This window comes from Scardinius erythrophthalmus, assembly GCF_964197995.2.
Source record: "Scardinius erythrophthalmus genome assembly, chromosome: 12".
Taxonomy (NCBI): domain Eukaryota; kingdom Metazoa; phylum Chordata; class Actinopteri; order Cypriniformes; family Leuciscidae; genus Scardinius; species Scardinius erythrophthalmus.
Window position 1 is genome coordinate 145,371 of NC_138232.1, and position 27,130 is coordinate 172,500.

The 27,130-nt window shown below is 46.3% G+C and overlaps 1 protein-coding gene across 5 annotated transcripts in view; it reads left to right on the top strand.

The window, feature by feature from the left end:
* LOC308700130 (histone deacetylase 4-like) overlaps nt 1-27,130 on the top strand; it is a 69,872-nt gene that overhangs the window by 34,700 nt on the left and 8,042 nt on the right. For 3 of the 5 annotated variants that reach the window (XR_014031275.1, XM_081381524.1, XM_081381527.1), the window contains exons 1-15: nt 4,100-4,547; nt 8,033-8,268; nt 11,248-11,398; nt 11,527-11,641; nt 12,030-12,142; nt 14,462-14,590; nt 14,670-14,764; nt 15,579-15,683; nt 16,231-16,417; nt 18,627-18,823; nt 23,189-23,368; nt 23,491-23,707; nt 24,061-24,194; nt 25,349-25,451; nt 27,060-27,106. Coding sequence is in view for 4 of the 5 variants with exons in the window: in XM_081381524.1 (XP_081237650.1) it covers nt 4,457-4,547; nt 8,033-8,268; nt 11,248-11,398; nt 11,527-11,641; nt 12,030-12,142; nt 14,462-14,590; nt 14,670-14,764; nt 15,579-15,683; nt 16,231-16,417; nt 18,627-18,823; nt 23,189-23,368; nt 23,491-23,707; nt 24,061-24,194; nt 25,349-25,451; nt 27,060-27,106 (2,100 nt within the window). In the remaining variant the exon portion in view is untranslated. Of the gene's footprint in view, nt 1-4,099; nt 4,548-8,032; nt 8,269-11,247; nt 11,399-11,526; nt 11,642-12,029; nt 12,143-14,461; nt 14,591-14,669; nt 14,765-15,578; nt 15,684-16,230; nt 16,418-18,626; nt 18,824-23,188; nt 23,369-23,490; nt 23,708-24,060; nt 24,195-25,348; nt 25,452-27,059; nt 27,107-27,130 lie in introns of those variants that run through there. The other 2 variants (XM_081381525.1, XM_081381526.1) reach the window with 1 other exon arrangement.

Consider the following 27,130-nt stretch of genomic DNA (forward strand, 5'->3'; position numbering starts at 1 on the left):
GATCTGTACTTGCAGACACAGAAGGGTTAGATCAATCTGTACTTGCAGACACAGAAGGGTTAGAGCGATCTGTACTTACAGACACAGAAGGGTTAGATCTATCTGTACTTGCAGACACAGAAGGGTTAGATCTATCTGTACTTGCAGACACAGAAGGGTTAGATCTAGGGCTGCAACTAACGATTATTTTGATGATCGATTAATCGGTCGATTATTTTTACGATTAATCTATTAATCAGTTTATGTACTTATATTTTAGTTTTGCCCATTTTTTCCCAAGTAAATTATTAACAAAGGGTCTTTATCATTCAACATAGACTTTTTAGAGATTTTAACCATTTTGCATTGTCATATCCTCATCAAAAACATACCTGGAGTTGTGTTTTATTATGTGTTAGTAATCCTTTGTCGAACTCTTCTGCAATCAAAACACTGACCCATACGTACTCTAGCAAATTTCACAAGGAGATTTCAAATAATGTTTTCACCATGGCAGTCCTTAGGGCTCCTAAAGTAGTTTAACATCCCGAACAAAGCTATTAAGGAATCTTGCAGAGCATATTTTCACGAAGAATAAGAATAAAATAGAATACAGTTGCAGTAAATTGCATTTTAATATTTTGTTTCCTGTAAACACACAGCTTATACATGGGAAACAGCTTTATAGCTTATGCTGTGAAATCAATCATAAAGTTGAAAGTAGCTCAACTTTATGGTAATGAGCTATGACGCGGTTTAGCGGCAGACGCCAGCAACCAATCGGAATATAGATGTCCTTCGCGCTGGCTGATTCCGGAGAAACATACGATGTAAACTTTCGTTCCTACCAAAACATTAATTCCGAGAAAAAATAATTAATTGCAGAGTTTAACCATCATAGAGTGAAAGTGTATCATTTGCATGTGTTTAACAGGGCGCGCTTGACAGGGCATATAAGAACGAGCAGAGAGAGAGAGCCCCGGCCGCGCGCGCGCACTCACCCTCTCTCTCTCCGTCGCGCATATTAATCAAAATCAATTGATACGATGGTGTCGAAAAAAAAAAGACATCTTTGGATGACTTCGTTCGATTAGTTTTATCTTCCGCTTTTTCTTTCTCGAGCTTACACCACTGCCGCCTGCCTCCGCCATCTCGCTGAATGCTGCAGAGACGCTGTGCGGGAAGCACGTGACATAAAACGAGGCCAGCTATTGGCTATTCGCTACTTCTCCTGCTGTACTGGCTGAGTAAAACCACCGGTGGCTCATTACTGCCACACTTTGGTCACGGCAGATTTAAAATATGCACGAAATGAGCCGCTTACGGCAAATAAAAGTTATTTAGCAACTAATCGATGACTAAATTAATTGACAACTATTTTGATAATCGATTTTAATCGATTAAATCAATTAGTTGTTTCAGCTCTAGTTAGATCTATCTGTACTTGCAGACACAGAAGGGTTAGATCGATCTGTACTTACAGACACAGAAGGGTTAGATCTATCTGTACTTACTGACACAGAAGGGTTAGATCGATCTGTACTTACAGACACAGAAGGGTTAGATCTATCTGTACTTGCAGACACAGAAGGGTTAGATCGATCTGTACTTACAGACACAGAAGGGTTAGATCTATCTGTACTTACAGACACAGAAGGGTTAGATCTATCTGTACTTGCAGACACAGAAGGGTTAGATCTATCTGTACTTACAGACACAGAAGGGTTAGATCGATCTGTACTTACTGACACAGAAGGGTTAGATCGATCTGTACTTACAGACACAGAAGGGTTAGATCTATCTGTACTTGCAGACACAGAAGGGTTAGAGCGATCTGTACTTACAGACACAGAAGGGTTAGATCTATCTGTACTTGCAGACACAGAAGGGTTAGATCGATCTGTACTTACAGACACAGAAGGGTTAGATCTATCTGTATTTACAGACACAGAAGGGTTAGATCTATCTGTACTTACTGACACAGAAGGGTTAGATCGATCTGTACTTACAGACACAGAAGGGTTAGATCGATCTGTACTTACTGACACAGAAGGGTTAGATCGATCTGTACTTACAGACACAGAAGGGTTAGATCTATCTGTACTTACTGACACAGAAGGGTTAGATCGATCTGTACTTACAGACACAGAAGGGTTAGATCTATCTGTACTTACAGACACAGAAGGGTTAGAGCGATCTGTACTTACAGACACAGAAGGGTAAGAGCGATCTGTACTTACAGACACAGAAGGGTTAGATCTATCTGTACTTACAGACACAGAAGGGTTAGAGCGATCTGTACTTACAGACACAGAAGGGTAAGAGCGATCTGTACTTACAGACACAGAAGGGTTAGATCTATCTGTACTTACTGACACAGAAGGGTTAGATCGATCTGTACTTACAGACACAGAAGGGTAAGAGCGATCTGTACTTACAGACACAGAAGGGTTAGATCGATCTGTACTTACAGACACAGAAGGGTAAGAGCGATCTGTACTTACAGACACAGAAGGGTTAGATCGATCTGTACTTACAGACACAGAAGGGTTAGCGATCTGTACTTACTGACACAGAAGGGTTAGATCTATCTGTACTTGCAGACACAGAAGGGTTAGATCAATCTGTACTTGTAGACACAGAAGGGTTAGATCGATCTGTACTTACAGACACAGAAGGGTTAGAGCGATCTGTACTTACTGACACAGAAGGGTTAGATCTATCTGTACTTGCAGACACAGAAGGGTTAGATCTATCTGTACTTACTGACGTCTTTGCTGATTGTTTGGACAGACCAAAGATGTTTGTCGACTATCACTTCTGATTCTCTCATAGCTTTTCAGTTTCCTCCATTGGCCATCAGGTTGACTGGAAATTCTGTGTGTTAAAAAAAATTAAAAGATGTTTAGCCTTTTGTAATGCACTAAAATCATATGCATGTCATAACCCTAATGTTCATTCGACCGTTTTACGTTGTAAATACTAACATGTCTTGTTGTTTCATGTGAATACTAACATTGAACTCTCTGCTAAGCCTAACTATTACAGTTCATCACCCTCCCTGTTGTTCTGAACCGTACTGATTGGCAAAAAGCAAACACACTCTGGCTCATCCCTCATGGATGTGGAGACACAGCGGATCTGAGATGAAGCTACACCTGTCCTTCTAAAAATAGGCGCTCACATATAAACAGAATTCCCTGATGCACGGCTGCGATGAGGCCTAATTAGATGAACATCAAAGCAGTTTCCAGGGGTTGTCTAGTCCTTGGAAATTTACCAAAAATAGAAGTTTGTGAAGGATTTGCAGCCCTGGGGAAAGTCAGTGCTTCTGCTCTTGGGTTACAAAGGAATCAAGGATGATGAGCTGGTAAATACATATCATGCCAATAATCGCTGGTAAAAATGACCAGATTATTTAACTGAGATTGAACACCTGCTCAGCTCAGGAAGTTGTGTTGAAGGAGAATGTTAGTCTGTGTCTGCTTGCATACTGAAGACTTCCCTCCCTCCCTCCATCCCTCTCTCTCTCTGTCTCCCTCTCCCTCTCCCTCCATCCCTCTCTCTCTCTGTCTCCCTCTCCCTCTCCCTCCATCCCTCTCTCTCTCTGTCTCCCTCTCCCTCTCCCTCCATCCCTCTCTCTCTCTGTCTCCCTCTCCCTCCATCCCTCTCTCTCTCTGTCTCCCTCTTCCCTCTCCCTCTTCCCTCTCCCTCTTCCCTCTCCCTCTCCCTCTCCCTCTCCCTCTCTCTCTCTGTCTCCCTCTCCCTCTCCCTCCATCCCTCTCTCTCTCTGTCTCCCTCTCCCTCCATCCCTCTCTCTCTCTGTCTCCCTCTTCCCTCTCCCTCTTCCCTCTCCCTCTCCCTCTCCCTCTCCCTCTCCCTCTCCCTCTCCCTCTCCCTCTCCCTCTCCCTCTCCCTCTCCCTCTCCCTCTCCCTCTCCCTCTCTCTCTCTGTCTCCCTCTCCCTCTTCCCTCTCCCTCTCCCTCTCCCTCTCCCTCTCCCTCTCCCTCTCCCTCTCTCTCTCTCTCTCAGGGGTTATTTATAGCCGGGTCTTGCTGTGTTGGGCTGCTGTGAAGAAGTGAAAAGCCTTTTCATGTTCTCTCTAATTACCATCTGCGGCTTTACTCCTCATTTACACTGTTATTTACCACACTGCCGCTCAGCTGCCATCACTGGACCCCTTTTTACTTGTAGTCTTCACTTGTAACGTTTGACTTTAAAGGCCTCCGTACTTTAAAAACCTACGCGATTGGCTCACTTTTTCGGAAGAACAGTTTAATAAACAATGACCAGTTTAAGTTTAACGAACAATAAACAGCAACAGCTGTGTGTTTTCAGGTAAAAGCTGAAATATCTGAATGTTAGAGAGGTTGAAAACTTTTTCTCCACTGGTTGAACATTTATGATTTATGTGTTGCTTACAAAACATGTATTTCCTCCATGTGACGGTGAAAATAGATTGTTTTGCCACTGAATCATGTTCTGTTTCTGTTGTTTTGTCTCAGAATCTCAGATGGATCAGACTGTAGAGATTTTGAAGCCGTCAGCGTTCGACCACATTCCCACAGGTAAGACAACCCATGTCTTCCCGTGATATATTTTTGTTTGTACGTATATTTTTGCAAAACTGGAGGAGCTGCGAGTACGTATCTGGGCGATTGTGGCACACAGATCATTCAAACGTGTTGTGTCTTTATCTGTTGTCTGTTGGATTGTTTCGTGTTCTCAGCACTTTTAATGCTGTGTTTGAAGAGACAAACAGTAGCTCATTTCATCCCAGCCTTGATTTAGCACACTGATTTATAGATGAGGTCTTACAGAGACGGACAGATGAGCATTAGCGTTTCAAAACCGCAGCATGGAAATTACAATAACACTTAAACGAGCTCTGTTTTGTTGTGTTTGTGTTCAATCTTCATGTAGATTCCCGTTCCAAATAAAGCGCAGCACTAGATCGCGTCGATCACGTTTTGAAGATGCTTCTCTGCGAGTGTTAGTGTTGGACATGTTGTTATCATGTCTGCTAATACATCAGAGATGATGTTGGATTGATGCATTTTCAGGATAAACAACCTTAGCTCTTTGTTCTGCATCGGTGACCAAACAAATGTGCTGTGCCTCTCAGTTTGTGATGTGTATGAAGCGTGGCGTGGGCTGGGGAACGAGCGTCGGGTTGTGTAGGACTCTGACTAACGCTGTTCGCCTCTGATGAATGAAGCACACGCCTCTTCTGTGTGTGTTAGTGTGGTGATTGTACTCAGTCACAACAGTACGTTTGTGCAATTTGCAGTGCAACTAAGGATGCCAAAAAAAGCAGTGACGGCTTAAGAAGTTTGTCTATGAAGGATTATGTGTATTTTCAGTCATCTTTAGTCAGATGCATTTAAATCGTGACTGTGCCCCAGATGCAATCAACTCTATCTGTGACTGTGAATATGTGTGAATATACAGACCTATGGCCAATAGGAACTGATGGGTGTGAATGACAAAGAAACAACATTGCTGTTTCCGTTGTATGTAGCACTTTTGTCTTTATGTATAAAGTTCTGTAACTTTGGGTTAAGATTCTTTGAAGGCCGACATGCTAACACCGCTGCTGGAGAACTGTGCTACACTACTACCTTCAATAAATTCTTTCCCCACAAGACCTCTGGTCAAGCTTACTTATTTTATTTATTAGAGAAATCTAATAGATTGCGTGCCACCCTAACGGCCACTCGGCCAAATACAGCAAAATCTAGCAATTGTCTGAAAAGGTTTCACAAAGCAACACAATCTGTAGAACATGTCTCTCTCTCTTTACCTTGTCCTGCAGAAATGATCGTGTGTCTTTAAACGTTGGTTCTAATGGCTCGTTAATGTTGCGACTCGCTCAACAGTTCAGATACTTGTTTAGATCCCTCGTCTTCACAGATCTCCTAACACAAACCACATCGGGCATTTCACACAACATCCACCAGCTCTAACGAGCAGAGACCAGACCACCAGGAACACACACATCTAAACCACTGCAATGCTGCTGCTTTGTGGGACTAAAATAGGCCAGGAATATGAAGCGGTGGAGCTCATAACTAGAAGAGAAACGGAGACGAGGCATCAGTGTTGAGCCATTAGGTTGATAAACATACTTTGAGCACATTTGATGATGCAAGGGATTGTTTCGCAACATGACCAGCAAAGTCCTGGAAAGCCAAAAGGTCTAAATGTCCTAATGATGTCTGTTTGAGCGTCAGGGCAGTCATCATTGCAGATCAGTTTTGTCCCATGAAGTACATGATTATGTAATTTGCAGATTAAGCTGCTGATCATTTGATCTCTGAGAATCTGTGAAATGGTCTTGAATTGGATGTGACGTCACTGTCCCGACTCAGAGCTGAAAGTGAGCCATGAGGCGATGAAGCATTGGCTGTTCAGTGCATCAGCGCTGATGGCCGTCGGTCTGAGATGTGTTTTATCTGGTGTGAGTGGAGTTGCTGTGGTCGGTCCGAGGCTTGATGTGATCGAAGTGTTTGAGAGCTCATCAAAGCTGTCTGGACTCTCTGCTCTTGGCAGCAGGTTTGTCTACCAGCTCCAAAACCCGTCAGTGAATTACTGAATGCAACTAGAACTCAACATGCTAGTATCAGTGTTTACTCACTCTCGTAAGGAGAGGTGTTTCATTAGCAGGGTTAGGGTTATGGTTAGGGTCTTTTATCACAATGATGTCTGAAATGAGCTAAAGATTCTTAGTTTTATTTTTGTGCTCGTCTGTAAAATCTGTCTTTAGTCTCTGTTTTCTGATGGTTGATAAGCAATAGCTAGTGGTTGTAATGTGTGTTCTGTGAATGTGGCATTAAAATCAAACTTACATTTCAGATTGCATGTCTGCTGGTTTAACATTTAAACACAAAAGTGGAGGGGGTTAGGGTTAAGCACACTTTCAAACACACTGTCTCTCTCTTTGTGTGTGTGTGTGTGTGTGTGTGTGTGTGCGTCAACCGTCTCCATACGAGAGCAGAACGTGTCATGTTTGCTGTGGGACAGCCCTGTGATGTCATCAGACAGTCGAGCGCTGCAGATCAGTGTGTGAGTTAGAGAGAGAGAGAGAGAGAGAGAGAGATCAGCGTGTGAGTTAGAGAGAGAGAGAGAGAGAGATCAGTGTGTGAGTGAGAGAGAGAGAGAGACACAGAGAGAGAGCCACAGAGAGAGAGAGACACAGAGAGAGAGCCACAGAGAGAGAGAGAGAGAGAGAGACACAGAGAGAGAGACGGGCTGGTGAGCTTCATTCTGACAGGAGCCACTGCTCTTTATTCTTCTCGTGTCATGATGTGTGTTTGTGTTTGTTTTCATGCGGGTTTTGCTCTTTTAATTGCACTTCATATTTGAGGTTTCAGCGCTGCTGATCTGTATGGACGTTTAGGTCAGTGTTTCTCACCTGCCGGAAAGAGTTGCGAGGACTGGAGTTGAGAAACACTGGTTTAGAGGGACGCGTGACGATTGATTGTGTGTGTGTGTGTGTGTGTGTGTGTGTGTGTGTGTGTGTGTGTGTGTGTGTGTGTGACTAGTGTTATGTCATTCTGCTTATCAACACTCACACCAGTGAACTTGACATCATCATGACAGACGGACACATGAACATGTCTCTCGTGTCGTTGTTGTTGGGGTTTAGTGTGTGTTAGTGTGTGTTTGATGGGGTTGTGTATCGTGGCTCTGATGTTGTATCCTCTACACTGCAGTTATTTGAACATGAAAGCAAAATCTTGAAGAGTGCCACACTGTTAATTTCCCAAGAGCCTCTGGGCTTGAAAAATACACGCGCTGTTACAGCTAGAGATCACTGTGTGTGTGTGTGTGTGTGTGTGTTCTGCAGGTTGAGGTTCGAGCTCCAGACGGAGTTTTCACTGATCATGTCTCTCGTATCTGCCTGTGATCCTGTGATCCTGCGCTGGTCTCGGCACTGTGTGTGTGTGTGTGTGTTCTGGGGGTCGGGGTACGAGTTCTAGCTCCCGCTGGTCGCGTGTCTCTCTGTGTTCCAGCGCTCGTCTCCTCACCGTGTTTGTCTTGTTCTCTGCAGTGGAGCTGAGTTCTGCTCTGCCGGTGCGGGTTCCTCCGGCTGCTATCCCGATGGACCTGCGCGTGGAACCGGAACCGGCGCTGGACTCAGGTCGTCGTGAGCAGCAGCTTCAGCAGGAGCTTCTGGGGCTCAAACACAAGCAGCAGGTCCAACGACAGCTCCTGATCGCAGAGTTCCAGCGGCAGCACGACCAGCTCTCTCGCCAACACGAGGCTCAGCTACAGGAGCACATGCAGGTCAGAGTGTGTGAGTGTGTGTGAGAGAGAGAGTGTGTGTGAGTGTGTGAGAGAGAGAGTGTGAGTGAGTGTGTGAGTGAGAGTGTGAGTAAGTGTGAGTGTGAGTGAGTGTGTGAGTGAGAGTGTCAAGTCAAGTCATCTTTATTTATATAGCGCTTCTAACAATGTAGATTGTTTCAAAGCAGCTTTACAGAGATAAACGTATAATTTAAGGTAACAGAGATTGTTTTGGCTTTATAGCGGTTCTTTAATAAAGTTATTTTCCAGCTAAAGTTAGTTTTGATTGATTCGCTTCCGTCGCAACGATCATTTGTTATTAAATTAGGGGACGCTAAGACGACACAATTCTCTCTACATAGACTTTAAACGCGAACCTGTGAGAAACGCTGATGGCGTTCACATGCGCATTAAGAACTGGTTCTATAGTTATGTGCGTTTGAATATATGTACGCGGGTTTGGAATTCCCTACAGACCAAGCCTAAACAAAGTACTGGTGTTTCCTTATAAATTTTGATACAGAATTTTATTTTATTTTGTCACTTCGGGGTAGATACGCGAATTGAGTTTCCCGACAACGCTTTATCTGTAGAGTGGTAAAGGGATCCTCCATAGGGAGAGGCTAGTTGGCACTTCAGCACTGCGTTGTCATCGGTCCAGGCGAAGGTCCTTCGTCAGATCTGGATACGGCCTGGATCCGTCTGGCTGCGGGAAAACCTTGGGATAAACAAAAACACTAATATTAGCGTAGATGCCATTCTTCTCATGATGTAACGAGTACATCAAGATTTATGGGAAGTGTTCCCTGTTCCGGCTGACCTAATCTATGCAGCCTAACATTGAATTATAGAAGTCTATAATGTGTTATGTGAATGCTAGGTCAAAGAGATGTGTCTTTAGTCTAGCTTTGAACTGGCAGAGTGTGTCTGCTTCCCGGACAATGGTAGGAAAACTGTTCCAGAGTTTTGGTGCTAAATAGGAAAAGGATCTTCCGCCTGCAGTCGATTTTGATATTCTAGGTATTATCAACTGGCCGGAATTTTGAGATCGCAATAGACGTGAAGGACTATAATGCGTTAAGAGCTCGCTCAAGCACTGCGGAGCTAAACCATTCAGTGCTTTGTAAGTAATCAGCAATATTTAAAAATGTATACAATGTTTAATAGGGAGCCAGTGCAGTGTTGACTGAACCGGGCTAATATGGTCATACTTCCTGGTTCTGGTAAGAACTCGAGCTGCTGCGTTTTGAACCAGCTGTAGTTTGTTTATTAAGCGTGCAGGGCAACCACCCAGTAGAGCATTACAGTAATCTAGCCTTGAGCTCATGAACGCATGAACTAACTGTTCCGCATTTGTCAATGAGAGCATATGGCGTAATTTAGATATATTTTTTAAGATGGAAGAATGCGGTTTTGCAGATACTAGACACGTGACTTTCAAATGAAAGATTGGTATCAAAGAGCACACCCAGGTTCCTAACCGACGACGAAGACTTAACAGAGCAGCCATCAAGTGTTAGACAGTATTCTAGATTATTACGTGAGGAAGTTTTTTGTCCAATAATTAGAATCTCTGTGTGTGTGAGTGAGTGAGTGAAAAATATCCATATTTAAAACATATTTAAAAAACGACTAAAATAACTATCTTCCGGCAGACGGACGTACACAAGTCGACTTACGCCGCAAGAGTAACGCTTGACCCGACGCACAACGTAATTATGTACCGTTTGTTTGAACCGCGAGAGGCTCAAAGCTTACGCTACTCCTACATCTACGTCAGACATCGTAAAGCGTTACTCTTGCGGCGTAAGTCGACTTGTGTACGGCCGTCTGCCGGAAGATAGTTATTTTAGTCGATAAAGACTAAATGATACATCTTTTATGATGGAGAGATGCACTTTGATGGACTTCGAAACAGAAACAGCCATTCACTGCCATTATAAAGCTTGGAAGAGCGAAGACATTTTCTTATATAAATCCTATTGTATTCGCCTTAAAGGGTAAGTTCACCCAAAAAATGAAATTTCTCTCAGTAATTACTCTCCCTCATGTTGTTCCAACCCCGTAAGAGTTTCGTTTAAAGTAGTCAGAGTGACTACAGTGGCTCAACCTTAAGTTTATCAAGCGACGAGAATACTTTTTCTGCGCAAAACAAACAAAAATAACGACTTCATTCAACTATTCATTTTCTTCTGTGAATATCTGTTGAGTTCATTGACGATCAGCACTAATCCTCCAGATAGGATAGGACATTTTCTCAGAAGTCACTGGCATTGAGAGTGTGATGAAGATATATAGTCATATGATATAGATGCCCGTTTCTACAGGTTTGTTGCACAGGTGACGAAGGTTGTCCACAAAACACCCTCGAAGAAAAGAAAATGTGGCCAATGTCCAGTTAAATGAATTTAATCTTGTGCTGAACGCAGTGGACGCACAGATTCTGCTGACTCGATAAGTTGGGAAGTGGGTATTATTATGATTATCAGCTGATGTTCATGTGACAGATCTTAATTCATGTAAAGTCTGATGTTTTAATATAATTAGAATCTGCTGTAGAGTTGTCAAAAAGTACCGACTTTGGTACCAAGTTGGTACAGAAATGTTTAAATTGTGACCCTTTGAGCGCTGTTGAGCGGGGTTATAAACGCCTCTGATTGGCCATTGTGCTCACGCGCTCATAGGATATATCTGTGATTGGCTACAATGCTCTTCAGCGAGCGCTTACACAGACACACACGGGAGCGTTAGAGAGCAGGACCGGTCCGATTGTGCTTTCAAACGCTCCTGCTCCCGTTTTTTAAAACACTTTCAAACCCTAAAGTGTGTTGATCACTGTAGCCAACCATTGTGTGTGACTCTAGCACAGTCATTGAGTCAGTACCACAGGGTTAGTCTGGAGTAATGCTGGAGATGATTCACTGTTTGCTGGCTTTGATCCGGACTCCTGCCAGACGTTGTCCTGTGTGTGTGTGTCCTCAGCATCAGCAGGATCTGCTGGCCCTGAAGCATCAGCAGGAGCTGCTGGAGCACCAGAGGAAGATGGAGCATCACCGGCTGGAGCAGGAGCTGGAGAAGCATCAGCGCGAGCAGAAGCTGCAGCTCCTGAAGAACAAGGAGCGCGGGCAGGAGAGTGAGTTCACCCCGCACACGCTCCGTTCACACTGGAGGACCTCTGATTAACACAAGCCAGTAACAGACATCACTTACACTGAAGCGAACACTGATCTGGCTTTCGTAACCTGTGTTTGCTGTGGACAGGTGCGGTGGCCAGCACTGAGGTGAAGATGCGTCTGCAGGAGTTTGTTCTGAATAAAAAGAAAGCGCTTGCTCAGCGGAGTCTCAACCACTGCATCTCCAGCAACACACACTACTGGTACGGCTGAGACACACACACACACAACTTCTGATCGGAGAGCGTCTGGTGTAGGTATTGATGCTCACGCTGTTAGTTATTCAGGCACAAACTGATCAAAACACATCAATCAGAGGCAAAGCGTTAGCCAGGCCTGACAGACGAGCGCTGATAACTAGATCAGATCCACACACACTTTCACCAGCAGAGGTTAGTCCTGTGATGCCGGCGTTCAGCGAACCTGTCCGGATCCTGTTCACTCACTGTGTATATTCACAGTGATTCAGGCTGCTGATCTTTACTAGCTGAAGAAACTGTGACCTGTATCAGTTCATCATGTTCATGTTTCCTCTGTCTGTGTCTGTGTGTGTGTGTGTGTGTGTGTGTGTGTGTGTGTGTGTGTGTTCAGGAAAACTCAGCACAGTTCTTTAGATCAGAGCTCTCCTCCTCAAACCTCCAGTTCCTTCAGTCATCCTGCCATAAGCATCTACGACTCCAAAGACTTTCCACTGCGCAAAACAGGTACTTCATGCAGTAACACACTCATTCCTCAGTGTGAAGCGGATGCAGGAGACGCCTGGGCTCAGAGATCACAGGTTTATCACCTCATATTATTGTGTGAGACAGAAGTAAGGGCTGTTTGAATGAGAATCTTGTCTTGAGTGACTCTTGACTTGAACGGATCCGAACCCTTTAGAGGAAACATCGCCTCTGATGTAAAAATGTACAAAAAATGTAAAAACTAACAAAACAAGAAAAAACTGTGTTTACTGAAATCATTTCCCTCTTGATGTGTGATGTTGAATGTGCTGTTATTTCCTTATTTCAGATGTTTGTTCTGTGATGCTCTTACAGTTTCTCTCTCTAGTATTACTAGCTTGTCCTAGTCCAGTGGCTGACAGATCCTGGTTTAGAATGAAACATGTAGTGTGTTCAGCTAAAGCGAGGTGTGTGTGTAAGCAGTTGTGTTGTGTGCAGCGAGGTGTGTGTGTAAGCAGTTGTGTTGTGTGCAGCGAGGTGTGTGTAAGCAGTTGTGTTGTGTGCAGCGAGGTGTGTGTAAGCAGTTGTGTTGTGTGCAGCGAGGTGTGTGTGTAAGCAGTTGTGTTGTGTGCAGCAAGGTGTGTGTAAGCAGTTGTGTTGTGTGCAGCGAGGTGTGTGTGTGTAAGCAGTTGTGTTGTGTGCAGCGAGGTGTGTGTAAGCAGTTGTGTTGTGTGCAGCGAGGTGTGTGTGTAAGCAGTTGTGTTGTGTGCAGCGAGGTGTGTGTGTAAGCAGTTGTGTTGTGTGCAGCGAGGTGTGTGTAAGCAGTTGTGTTGTGTGCAGCGAGGTGTGTGTGTAAGCAGTTGTGTTGTGTGCAGCGAGGTGTGTGTGTAAGCAGTTGTGTTGTGTGCAGCAAGGTGTGTGTAAGCAGTTGTGTTGTGTGCAGCGAGGTGTGTGTGTGTAAGCAGTTGTGTTGTGTGCAGCGAGGTGTGTGTAAGCAGTTGTGTTGTGTGCAGCGAGGTGTGTGTGTAAGCAGTTGTGTTGTGTGCAGCGAGGTGTGTGTGTAAGCAGTTGTGTTGTGTGCAGCGAGGTGTGTGTAAGCAGTTGTGTTGTGTGCAGCGAGGTGTGTGTGTAAGCAGTTGTGTTGTGTGCAGCGAGGTGTGTGTGTGTAAGCAGTTGTGTTGTGTGCATCGTTGTGTTGTGTGCAGCGAGGTATGTGTGTGTAAGCAGTTGTGTTGTGTGCAGCGAGGTGTGTGTGTAAGCAGTTGTGTTATGTGCAGCGAGGTGTGTGTAAGCAGTTGTGTTGTGTGCAGATAGGTGTGTGTGTGTAAGCAGTTGTGTTGTGTGCAGCGAGGTGTGTGTAAGCAGTTGTGTTGTGTGCAGCGAGGTGTGTGTGTGTAAGCAGTTGTGTTGTGTGCAGCGAGGTGTGTGTGTAAGCAGTTGTGTTATGTGCAGTGAGGTGTGTGTGTAAGCAGTTGTGTTGTGTGCAGATAGGTGTATGGGTGTAAGCAGTTGTGTTGTGTGCAGATAGGTGTGTGTGTGTGTGTAAGCAGTTGTGTTGTGTGCAGATAGTTGTGTGTGTGTAAGCAGTTGTGTTGTGTGCAGCGAGGTGTGTGTGTAAGCAGTTGTGTTATGTGCAGCGAGGTGTGTGTGTGTAAGCAGTTGTGTTGTGTGCAGATAGGTGTGTGTGTGTAAGCAGTTGTGTTGTGTGCAGATAGGTGTGTGTGTGTGTGTGAGCAGTTGTGTTGTGTGCAGCGAGGTGTGTGTGTAAGCAGTTGTGTTGTGTGCAGCGAGGTGTGTGTGTGTGTAAGCAGTTGTGTTGTGTGCAGCGAGGTGTGTGTAAGCAGTTGTGTTGTGTGCAGCGAGGTGTGTGTGTAAGCAGTTGTGTTGTGTGCAGATAGGTGTGTGTGTGTAAGCAGTTGTGTTGTGTGCAGATAGGTGTGTATGTGTAAGCAGTTGTGTTGTGTGCAGTGAGGTGTGTGTGTAAGCAGTTGTGTTGTGTGCAGCGAGAAGTGTGTGTAAGCAGTTGTGTTGTGTGCAGATAGGTGTGTGTGTGTAAGCAGTTGTGTTGTGTGCAGCGAGGTGTGTGTGTAAGCAGTTGTGTTGTGTGCAGCGAGGTGTGTGTGTGTAAGCAGTTGTGTTGTGTGCAGATAGGTGTGTGTGTGTAAGCAGTTGTGTTGTGTGCAGATAGGTGTGTGTGTGTAAGCAGTTGTGTTGTGTGCAGCGAGGTGTGTGTGTAAGCAGTTGTGTTGTGTGCAGCGAGGTGTGTGTGTAAGCAGTTGTGTTGTGTGCAGCGAGGTGTGTGTGTAAGCAGTTGTGTTGTGTGCAGCGAGGTGTGTGTGTAAGCAGTTGTGTTGTGTGCAGCGTCGGAGCCGAACCTGAAGCTGCGCTCTCGTCTGAAGCAGAAAGTGTGTGAGCGCAGGAGTAGTCCGTTACTGCGACGAAGAGACAGTCCCGTCGGCTCACTGAAGAAGCGCTCTCTGGAGACCACAGGTGAAGTGTGAGATGAGCTCATGATCACACACACACACACACACACACACTAACTCTCTCTTCTTCTCTGGGTCTGTAGATTCGGCATGTAGCAGCGCTCCTGCTTCAGGACCCAGTTCCCCAAACAACAGCTCACACACTAACCTGAGCGAGAACGGCACCAGCGCGACCGAGGTGTGTGTGAGTGAGTGTGTGTGTGTGTGTGTGTGTGTGTGAGTGTGTGTGTGTGTCTGTGTGTCAGATCACAAAAATCTCTCTGAATGCTGATCATCTATATCCGAAGAGTTAAATGAGGGAGACATATAAAATGTCACAAAAGTGCTGTGCTCCTCTAGCCTGGGTTTCCCCATTCTGCCTTGCGTGCAGCGCGATTTTATTCACGCTGCTAGGCAGCCTGACACCATGGACCAGTTTTTCCCCTCAAAAAGGGAACCAATCACAGAACGGGGAGGGAGCAGCAAGACGATGACAACGTCTATGCGACACACCAACATGGCATCAGACGCGAAGTTACCTTTCGATGCAGCCTTAGATAGTGTTCTCAGTAGTTTAGAACGCAAGTTTATTTCATCTTCTTCCTTGTCGAATTTCTGTCGCTCTACATATGTCATCTGGTACAATTGGCTACATACAGGCGCATTTGATAGACATTCGTAGCGCCCAATAAACGGCTCTGGGCATTCGTAAACCACGCCTCAAATACGAGAAAATGAACATGTGGTTCCCAGACCACGTCTCAATGAGAAAAGGTCTGACGTTAGCCAGGCTAGTGCTCCTCAGGATCAGGACTAAAAACACTGAGAACACAGACACTCATGGTTATTACTAAAAATCCTCTTTTCTCTACATTTCACACTCTAGCTTGTTTCCTAGTCTGTCCTCCTGATAAAGCTGGTGTTGTGCTCTATGATACTGCTGGCTCTATGACAGTGCTTGAATTCCTCTATAAGTCACTTTGGAATAAATGCATGAATGTGATGTTCTCCAGTCGTCTCTCAGGCCGGCTGCTCGTGATCCGATCAGTCATCTGTCGCTCTACACGTCTCCCTCGTTACCCAACATCACCCTGGGTCTGCCTGCCAGCGCCAACAACGTGAGTATTCAAAAAATCCTCTATTATCCATTCATTTAGACTTGTTTTCTACTAGTGATCTGCTTCCTTACTAACATCCTTATGAGATACATTTACTTGACATAAAAACAGAATTTTCACAGAATATTTCTAGAAAGAATTAGCAAAAAGTTTTCTCTTGCTCTAAGCATAAATCTTACCATGTTTGTGCTTTTAGAAAAGTTTCATTACAGTGGGTTAGAAACCTGCACTTAATTCAGGATAGATGCTCTGAAGTCGTCCGTTTTGCTTCTCAAGTGGATTTGTTTTTAAAAGATGGTTAGATATTTTTACTGGAACATGAACATACTCTAATTAGAGTCTTAAACTGCAGTTCGAACATTAGTAAAGGAATATTCCCAATGCGGTTCTGATCTGATTTGTGTGAGAAACGGTCATGATCGATCTGAGACGTGTGTGTTGGAGATCTGGGCTGTTCTGTTCGGCGCTCGTCTTCCTTTTGCTTAATTTTGTGATACTTAGATACTTAGGCAAAGACTGAGTTTCATTTTGTCATTTCTTCAAAAAGGTGACGTCTACCCAGCCAGACAGTGAACGCTTGTCCGTGACTGGATTACCCATAAGCTCACCGTTCCTGGGCGCCTCTAACCTTCCCTCATTCCTGGGCAATTCAGACACTGCAAACTCCCACAATGCACTGCTGCAGCACATGGTCCTCCTGGAGCAATCTGCCCCACCGAGTCCTTTAGCTGCAAGTGAGTAGAGCTCTTTGAGTTTGAGATTTGGGTTAGTAAAGATGATGCAGTCCGTTATGAACCATATCTGTGGCTCTGATGGCGGAGTGTTTCCCAGGCGCCTGCGAGAGCGTTGCGTAAGCCAAGAGGTGTGTGTGAACAGGCCGTAACCATGTCCAAGTCAAGGGTCCCTCCGGTTAATTAGATCAGTGCTCCGGCTCGCAGCAGGAGGTCAGAGAGGAACACGGTGTGCCAGCGACGGGTGTGTCCTCATGCCAGCGCCGCGTGCCCAGAAGAACACGCCTCTAATAACCCATGAATGGGAGCAGGAACTGAACAATGAGCCTCTCAGAGCTGCCAGCTCCGACACGCATGAAGAGCTGTGACGTCTGTGCAGAATCCTCAATGAATTAACAGAGGGTGTTTCAATGTCAAAGTGGTTTAGCATACTTGCGATTGAAGCGATAGTCCAGCTGATGTGAGTGTGTGTGCGTTCACGAAGAGTGTGTGTGCGTGTATTCACGAGGAGTGTATTCTGTGCATGTATGTCAGCGTCGCCTTCGTGAGTGTGCATGTTCACGAGGAGTGTGTTCTGCGCAGGTACAGTTGCAATCAAAATTATTCAACCCCCATTGCAAATCAGGTTAATTGGCAAAATTTTCAGACTTTCAGCTGTTTGCAATGAACAAATCAACCAAAAGTAATTGAAATAGCTCAACACAACAAATGTTTCACGCGGTTTCCGCAAATTCAACTGAAAATGCAACTTTTAATGACTTCCACAGTCTCAAAATTATTCAACCCCTTCATGGCAAGCATCTTTAGTACTTGGTAGATCAGCTTTTTGCTGTTCTGACCTTCTGCAAACGAGATGTATAACCAGACAGCAGCTTCTGGAAGCGTTTCTGAGGGATCTGAGCCTGTTCATCATGAGGAATGGCCTCCAGTTCAGTAATATTTGGGTTTGCGTGCTGCAACACCCTTCTTCAAATCCCACCAGAGATTTTCCATGGGGCTCAAGTTATGTGAATGTCATGGCCACTGTAGAATCATCCAGGACTTCTTCTGAAACCAAGCCTTGCTGGAATTTGAGGTATGCTTGGGATAATTTTCCTGTTGGAAGGTCCAAGCTCCAGCTTCCTCACTGACGGCATGACGTTTTCTGCTAGGATTTCCTGATACTTCAGTGAATCCATCTTGTCTTCCACACGCTGCAGGTTTCCAGTGCCAAAGGATATAAATCAGCCGCAAAGCATCACAGATCCACCATGCTGAGCTGTAGACAGTGTTCTTTACAGCATATGCTTCATTCTTCTTTCTCCAGACACACTTCTGATCCATAATGCCAAAAAGTTTCAATTTTGTTTCATCGCTCCACAGAACAGAATTCCAAAACTTCTGTGGCTTATTTATCTGATTTTGTGCAAATTGGAGCCAACAGTAGTGGTAGTGGTGGTGTAGTCTTGGAGTTCTGGCATGTGTTTAGTACAAGCCTTACTGTGCTGAAACCTCAGTGCCTGTTGCCATCAGGTCTTGTTGTAGGTCTTTTGCAGTCACTCGAGGGTTTTTCTGAACCTGCCTTCTCAGAAAACTGGTTACAGTCATTGATATCTTCCTTTTTCTGCCCCGTCCAGGTAGAGTAACCACTGTTCCTTTAACTTTGAACTCGCAAAGCAAACTATACTTCCAACGGTGTCTCTAGGAACATTTAGTGCCTTCGCTATCTTTTTGTATTCTGTTCCTTGTTTGTGAAGGGTGATGATATCTTCTCTTAACTTTTTGGACCATTATTTTGACTTGCAGTCAAACGTGACACTCAACAATCCTAGCCAGTTCAGATATTTCGTCTGTTCTAGCTCAAGCAAACTTGGTGCAACTAATGAAGCCCTTGATAAGTTGCATCAGGTGTGCTTGAGATAACACCGTTTTTGCAGATTTGTTCTGTTGTGAGGGATTCTATTCAGGGGGTTGAATAATTTTGAAACTGCAGAAGTTATTAAAAGTTGCATTTTCAGTTAAATTTGGGGAAACCATTTGAAACATTTGTAGTGTTGAGCTATTTCAATTACTTTAGTTTGATCATTGCAAACAGCTGGAAGTCTGTAAATTTTGCCAATAAACCTGATTTGAAATGGAGGTTGAAAGATTTCGATTGCAACTGTATGTCCGCGTCACCATCGTGAGTGTGTGTGCGTGTGTTCACGAGGAGTGTGTGTGCTTGTCTGCACAGGTATGTCCGCTTCTCCTCTCCAGAAGCTGCGGCAGCACCGTCCTCTGGGCCGCACGCAGTCGGCTCCTCTTCCTCAGAGCGGTCAGCCTCCTCTTCCTCAGAGCGGTCAGGCTCTCCAGCAGCTCGTCGTCCAGCAGCAGCACCAGCAGTTCCTGGAGAAACACAAGCAGCACTTCCAGCAGATGCACATCAACAAGGTCAGAGACTCTTCACCCTCTTCCTACATCACAGATTTAATGGCTGTAATTGTTTCAGTAGTAATTGCATCCAAAACTTTACTTCACTGCATCCCACGCTTCCCACACTTTACACCACTGCATCTCACGCTTTACACCACTGCATCTCACGCTTTACACCACTGCATCCCATGCTTTACACCACTGCATCTCACGCTTTACACCACTGCATCCCACGCTTTACACCACTGCATCCCATGCTTTACACCACTGCATCTCACGCTTTACACCACTGCATCCCATGCTTTACACCACTGCATCTCACGCTTTACACCACTGCATCCCATGCTTTACACCACTGCATCTCACGCTTTACACCACTGCATCCCACGCTTTACACCACTGCATCCCACGCTTTACACCACTGCATCTCACGCTTTACACCACTGCATCCCATGCTTTACACCACTGCATCCCACGCTTTACACCACTGCATCCCATGCTTTACACCACTGCATCCCACGCTTTACACCACTGCACCCCACGCTTTACACCACTACATCCCACGCTTTACACCACTGCATCCCACGCTTCCCACGCTTTACACCACTGCATCCCATGCTTTACACCACTGCATCCCACACTTTACACCACTGCATCCCACGCTTTACACCACTGCACCCCACGCTTTACATCACTGCACCCCACGCTTTACACCACTGCATCCCATGCTTTACACCACTGCACCCCACGCTTTACACCACTGCATCCCACGCTTTACATCACTGCATCCCATGCTTTACACCACTGCATCCCACACTTTACACCACTGCATCCCACGCTTTACACCACTGCACCCCACGCTTTACATCACTGCACCCCACGCTTTACACCACTGCATCCCATGCTTTACACCACTGCACCCCATGCTTTACACCACTGCATCCCACGCTTCCCACGCTTTACACCACTCCATCCCACGCTTTACACCACTGCACTCCACGCTTTACACCACTGCATCCCATGCTTTACACCACTGCATCCCACGCTTCCCACGCTTTACACCACTGCATCCCATGCTTTACACCACTGCATCCCACGCTTTACACCACTGCACCCCACGCTTTACACCACTGCATCCCACGCTTTACACCACTGCATCCCATGCTTTACACCACTGCATCCCATGCTTTACACCACTGCATCCCACGCTTCCCACGCTTTACACCACTGCATCCCACGCTTTACACCACTGCATCCCACGCTTTACACCACTGCATCTCACGCTTTACACCACTGCATCCCATGCTTTACACCACTGCATCCCACGCTTTACACCACTGCATCCCACGCTTTACACCACTGCATCCCACGCTTTACACCACTGCACCCCACGCTTTACACCACTGCATCCCACGCTTTACACCACTGCACCCCACGCTTTACACCACTGCATCCCATGCTTTACACCACTGCATCCCACGCTTCCCACGCTTTACACCACTGCATCCCATGCTTTAAACCACTGCATCCCACGCTTTACACCACTGCACCCCACGCTTTACACCACTGCATCCCACGCTTTACACCACTGCACCCCACGCTTTACACCACTGCATCCCATGCTTTACACCACTGCATCCCACGCTTCCCACGCTTTACACCACTGCATCCCATGCTTTACACCACTGCATCCCACGCTTTACACCACTGCATCCCACGCTTTACACCACTGCACCCCACGCTTTACATCACTGCACCCCGCGCTTTACACCACTGCACCCCACGCTTTACACCACTGCACCCCACGCTTTACACCACTGCACCCCACGCTTTACACCACTGCATCCCACGCTTCACACCACTGCATCCCATGCTTTACACCACTGCATCTCACGCTTTACACCACTGCATCCCACGCTTTACACCACTGCACCCCACGCTTTACACCACTGCATCTCACGCTTTACACCACTCCATCCCACGCTTTACACCACTGCATCCCATGCTTTACACCACTGCATCCCACGCTTTACACCACTGCATCCCACGCTTTACAGCACTGCATCCCACGCTTTACAGCACTGCATCCCACGCTTTACACCACTGCATCCCATGCTTTACACCACTGCATCTCATGCTTTACACCACTCCATCCCACGCTTTACACCACTGCATCCCACGCTTCCCACGCTTTACACCACTGCATCTCACACTTTACACCACTGCATCCCACGCTTTACACCACTGCATCCCACGCTTTACACCACTGCATCCCATGCTTTACACCACTCCATCCCACGCTTTACACCACTGCATCCCACGCTTTACAGCACTGCATCCCACGCTTTACAGCACTGCATCCCACGCTTTACACCACTGCATCCCATGCTTTACACCACTGCATCTCATGCTTTACACCACTCCATCCCACGCTTTACACCACTGCATCCCACGCTTCCCACGCTTTACACCACTGCATCTCACACTTTACACCACTGCATCCCACGCTTTACACCACTGCATCCCACGCTTTACACCACTCCATCCCATGCTTTACACCACTGCATCCCACGCTTTACACCACTGCATCCCACGCTTTACAGCACTGCATCCCACGCTTTACAGCACTGCATCCCACGCTTTACACCACTGCATCCCATGCTTTACACCACTGCATCTCATGCTTTACACCACTCCATCCCACGCTTTACACCACTGCATCCCACGCTTCCCACGCTTTACACCACTGCATCTCACACTTTACACCACTGCATCCCACGCTTTACACCACTGCATCCCACGCTTTACACCACTGCATCTCATGCTTTACACCACTCCATCCCACGCTTTACACCACTGCATCCCACGCTTCCCACGCTTTACACCACTGCATCTCACACTTTACACCACTGCATCCCACGCTTTACACCACTGCATCCCACGCTTTACACCACTGCATCCCACGCTTCCCACGCTTTACACCACTGCATCTCACACTTTACACCACTGCATCCCACGCTTTACACCACTGCATCCCACGCTTTACACCACTGCATCCCACGCTTTACACCACTGCATCTCACGCTTTACACCACTCCATCCCACGCTTTACACCACTGCATCCCATGCTTTACACCACTGCATCCCACGCTTTACCCCACTGCATCCCACGCTTTACACCACTGCATCCCACGCTTCCCACCACTGCATCTCACACTTTACACCACTGCATCCCACGCTTTACACCACTGCATCCCACGCTTTACACCACTGCATCCCACGCTTTACACCACTGCATCCCACGCTTTACACCACTGCATCCCACGCTTTACACCACTGCATCCCACGCTTTACACCACTGCATCCCACGCTTTACCCCACTGCATCCCACGCTTTACACCACTGCATCCCACGCTTTACACCACTGCATCTCACGCTTTACACCACTGCATCCCACGCTTTACACCACTGCATCACACGCTTTACACCACTGCACCCCACGCTTCACACCACTGCATCTCACACTTTACACCACTGCATCCCAGGCTTCCCACGCTTCACTCCACTGCATCCCACGCTTTACACCACTGCACCCCACGCTTTACACCACTGCACCCCACGCTTTACACCACTGCATCTCACACTTTACACCACTGCATCCCAGGCTTCCCACGCTTCACTCCACTGCATCCCACGCTTTACACCACTGCATCCCACGCTTTACACCACTGCATCCCAGGCTTCCCACGCTTCACTCCACTGCATCCCACGCTTTACACCACTGCATCCCACGCTTTACAGCTGCTTGCCCATTAATTAAATAAGTAGATAATGGTGCTAGCAATGCCGAGATCATGGGTTCAAGTCCCAGGAAACACACATAATGATAAATGTCAGTGCACTGCAGGTCACTTTGAATAAAACCGTTCTGGTCAGTGTCGCTCGCTCTTAGTTTAATCCCTGATTGAACAGAAGCAAGTCCGTTCTCTCAGCAGTTGAGGCAAGACTTCATTTCTCACTATCCTGAATGAAGAGTGTTTGTCTTGCCTGTTTAACAGAGGCAAACACCCGAAAACATGCAAGAAAACATGGTGAAAAAGTGGAGAACAGTTAAAAAGTTGAGTCAAAGGTCATGAGATTGATTCCCAAGGAATTCATGAACCGATATCATGTGCACCTTTAATGCAATGCAAGTCACTGTGGATAAAAAGTATCTGCTGAACGACTTATAAACTCTCATGTTTCAGCAGCAACAGTCTTCTGTGAAACACTGATGTATCTGTCCTGTGCCTTTGTGTGTGTGTGTGTGTGTGTGTGTGTGTGTGTGTGTGTGTGTGTGTGTGTGTTTGTGTGTGTGTGTGTGTGTGTGTGTGTGTGTGTTAGATGTTGGGTAAACCGAGTGATCGGCAGCACCAGAGTCACCCGGAAGAGACGGAGGAAGAGCTGCGAGAGCAATTGGACGCCGCACAGACCGAAACACACATGAATATCTCCATTAAACAGGAATCTCCAGATCTCCCAGAGGAGCAGAGACCGGAGGAGCAGGAGGTGCTGTTCAAACAGGTGAGAGAAACACCTGAAGATGTGTGTTTGCTGTTTCTGTCGCCCTCTTGTGGTTGTTGTCAGTGCACATACCCGTGTTTGTGTGTGTGTGTGTGTGTGTGTGTGTGTGTGTGTGTGAGCAGCAGGCCCTCCTGTTGGAACAGCAGAGGATCCATCAGCTCAGGAACTACCAGGCGTCGATGGAGGCGTCAGGAGCGTCTGTGAGTTTACCAGGACACCAGAAACTCTCCAGAACTCAATCCTCTCCTGCGTCTGCCAGCTTCTTCAGCACACAGGACCAGCCTTCCAGCACTCACTTCACCACAGATGACTCTCTCTCTCTCTCATGCTTCACCACAGGTGACTCTCTCTCTCTCTCTCTCTCTCTCTCGCTTCACCACAGGTGACCCTCTCTCTCTCTCTCTCTCTCGCTTCACCACAGGTGACTCTCTCTCTCTCGCTTCACCACAGATGACACTCTCACTCTCTTTCTCTCTCTACCACAGGTGACTCTCTCTCTCTCTCTCGCTTCACCACAGGTGACTCTCACTCTCACTCTCTCTCTCTCTCTCTCTCTCTCTCTCTCTCTCTCGCGTTTCAGCACAGGTGTGTCTCTTTCGCTTCACCACAGGTGACTCTTTCTCTCGATTTACAACAGAACTCAGATCGCTGAACTTCTGAATGAAAGTTTCTGCATCTGTGTGTTTCCTCAGGCCTGGTGTACGACTCTCTCATGCAGAAGCACCAGTGCATGTGTGGAAACACCAACACACACCCCGAACACGCCGGACGCATCCAGAGCATCTGGTCTCGGCTGCAGGAGACAGGTCTGCGCAACCAGTGTGAGGTGCGACTGCGACACACTCGTCACATGACTCCACCTGCGTCACGACTCCACCTGCATCACACTCTGTCACATGACCTCACCTGCGTCACATGATTCCACCTGCGTCACATGACTCCACCTGCGTGACATGACCTCATCTGCGTCACACTCCGTCACGACTCCACCTGCATCACACGCCATCACATAACTCCACCTGCGTCACATGACCTCATCTGTGTCACACTCCGTCACATGACTCCACCTGTGACTCTACCTGCGTCACATGACTTCACCTCCGTCACACTCCGTCACATGACTCCACCTGCGTCACTACCAATAGTCATGTTTTACACTGCACGCCGTCGGTCGAGGACAGTGCTCATCTTTGGTCACAAAATTTGTCAAATTTACTGGCCAAATAATATTTTTTGATGGCCGTCATTTTTCTTAAAAAAATCTTTATATATTGTTGTCTCTGTGATTGAAGTCTGTTTCTGATAAACAGGAGAGCAGCTTCATACATGAGCAGAGTCTCAACATAACCCTACATCAAACAAAACGATCAACACAAGTTTCAGATTATCGTTCTTACACTGTACCATAACCAGAGGCCATGCGACAATATCAATCGAAAATCACACCAATCAGAAGAGAGTGTGGGCTAGGGTTAGAGTCTCTCTGCAAGCACATTTGCAAAAAACGGATAATCAAATGAATAAATATTACATAATTTTACATTAAAATACATACTCTGTGACTGAAACAATCTTTGTCATTGAAAACACTTGTTTGTTCACAGTTTGAATCTTGTTTAAGATCTGAGGTGAATTATCAATTGTGGCTTTCAGTACGGCTATAAAGGGTGAACAAAATGGTATTCAAACTCACATTAGAGACTTTTAACATTAAATAAAGCACATAATCAGTAGTTGAGTTTATGACTGTCATACTTTGTATGTTATCAGGAAAAACTCTGATTAACCTGGAAAAGGTGTCTTTTATCTGGTTTATTGCATCACATCTGGTTATGACATTGTTACAGTTTGACTCGAACAATGATTTAATGTGTTATTGACCATGTTGGATAATTTTCCCTGAACTGCAGTGCACTTCTAATGACCATCAGCAGGTGGCGCTCTCATGCTCTACTGAATCTCTCTGTCCTTTATTTCCAGTGTATCCGTGGAAGAAAAGCCACATTAGAGGAACTGCAGACGGTTCACACTGAAGCTCATGTCATGCTGTATGGGATCAATCCACTCCGGCAGAAACTGGACAGTAAGACCTTTCCCTCCTGTTCTCGACAGACTGAGATCTGAGAGTCGAAGCGTCTGAAGCGTCTGAGATCTGTAGAGTCGAAGCGTCTGAAGCGTCTGAGATCTGTAGAGTTGAAGCGTCTGGAGATCTGAGATCTGTAGAGTCGAAGCATCTGAGATCTGTAGAATCGAAGCGTCTGAGATCTGTAGAATCAAAGCATCTGAGATCTGTAGAGTCGAAGCGTCTGAGATCTGTAGAATCAAAGCATCTGAGATCTGTAGAATCGAAGCGTCTGAGATCTGTAGAATCAAAGCATCTGAGATCTGTAGAATCGAAGCGTCTGAAGCGTCTGAGATCTGTAGAGTCGAAGCGTCTGAAGCGTCTGAGATCTGTAGAGTCGAAGCGTCTGAAGCGTCTGAGATCTGTAGAGTTGAAGCGTCTGGAGATCTGAGATCTGTAGAGTCGAAGCATCTGAGATCTGTAGAATCGAAGCGTCTGAGATCTGTAGAATCAAAGCATCTGAGATCTGTAGAGTCGAAGCGTCTGAGATCTGTAGAATCAAAGCATCTGAGATCTGTAGAATCGAAGCGTCTGAGATCTGTAGAATCAAAGCATCTGAGATCTGTAGAATCGAAGCGTCTGAAGCGTCTGAGATCTGTAGAGTCGAAGCGTATGAGATCTGTAGAATCAAAGCATCTGAGATCTGTAGAGTCGAAGCGTCTGAGATCTGTAGTCGAAGCGTCTGAAGCGTCTGAGATCTGTAGAGTCGAAGCGTCTGAAGCGTCTGAGATCTGTAGAGTCGAAGCGTCTGGAGATCTGAGATCTGTAGAGTCGAAGCGTCTGAGATCTGTAGAGTCGAAGCATCTGAGATCTGTAGAATCGAAGCATCTGAGATCTGTAGAATCAAAGCATCTGAGATCTGTAGAATCGAAGGGTCTGAAGCGTCTGAGATCTGTAGAGTCGAAGCGTATGAGATCTGTAGAATCAAAGCATCTGAGATCTGTAGAGTCGAAGCGTATGAGATCTGTAGAGTCGAAGCGTCTGAGATCTGTAGAGTTGAAGCGTCTGAAGCATCTGAGATCTGTAGAGTCGAAGCGTCTGAAGCGTCTAAGATCTGTAGAATCGAAGCATCTGAGATCTGTAGAGTCGAAGCGTCTTTAGCATCTGAGATCTGTAAAGTCGAAGCGTCTTTAGCATCTGAGATCTGTAGAGTCGAAGCGTCTTTAGCATCTGAGATCTGTAAAGTCGAAGCGTCTTTAGCATCTGAGATCTGTAGAGTCGAAGCGTCTGAGATCTGTAGAGTCGAAGCGTCTGAGATCTGTAGAGTCGAAGCGTCTGAGATCTGTAGAGTCGAAGCGTCTGAGATCTGTAGAGTCGAAGCGTCTGAGATCTGTAGAGTCGAAGCGTCTGAGATCTGTAGAGTCGAAGCGTCTGAGATCTGTAGAGTCGAAGCGTATGAGATCTGTAGAGTCAAAGCGTCTGAGATCTGTAGAGTCGAAGTGTATGAGATCTGTAGAGTCGAAGCATCTGAAGCATCTGAGATCTGTAGAGTCGAAGTGTATGAGATCTGTAGAGTCGAAGCATCTGAAGCATCTGAGATCTGTCACTGACGCGTCTCTCCTGTCTCAGGTTCGCTCATGTCCATGTTTGTCCGGTTGCCGTGTGGAGGGATCGGGGTGAGTAGAAACTAAACCAGCTAT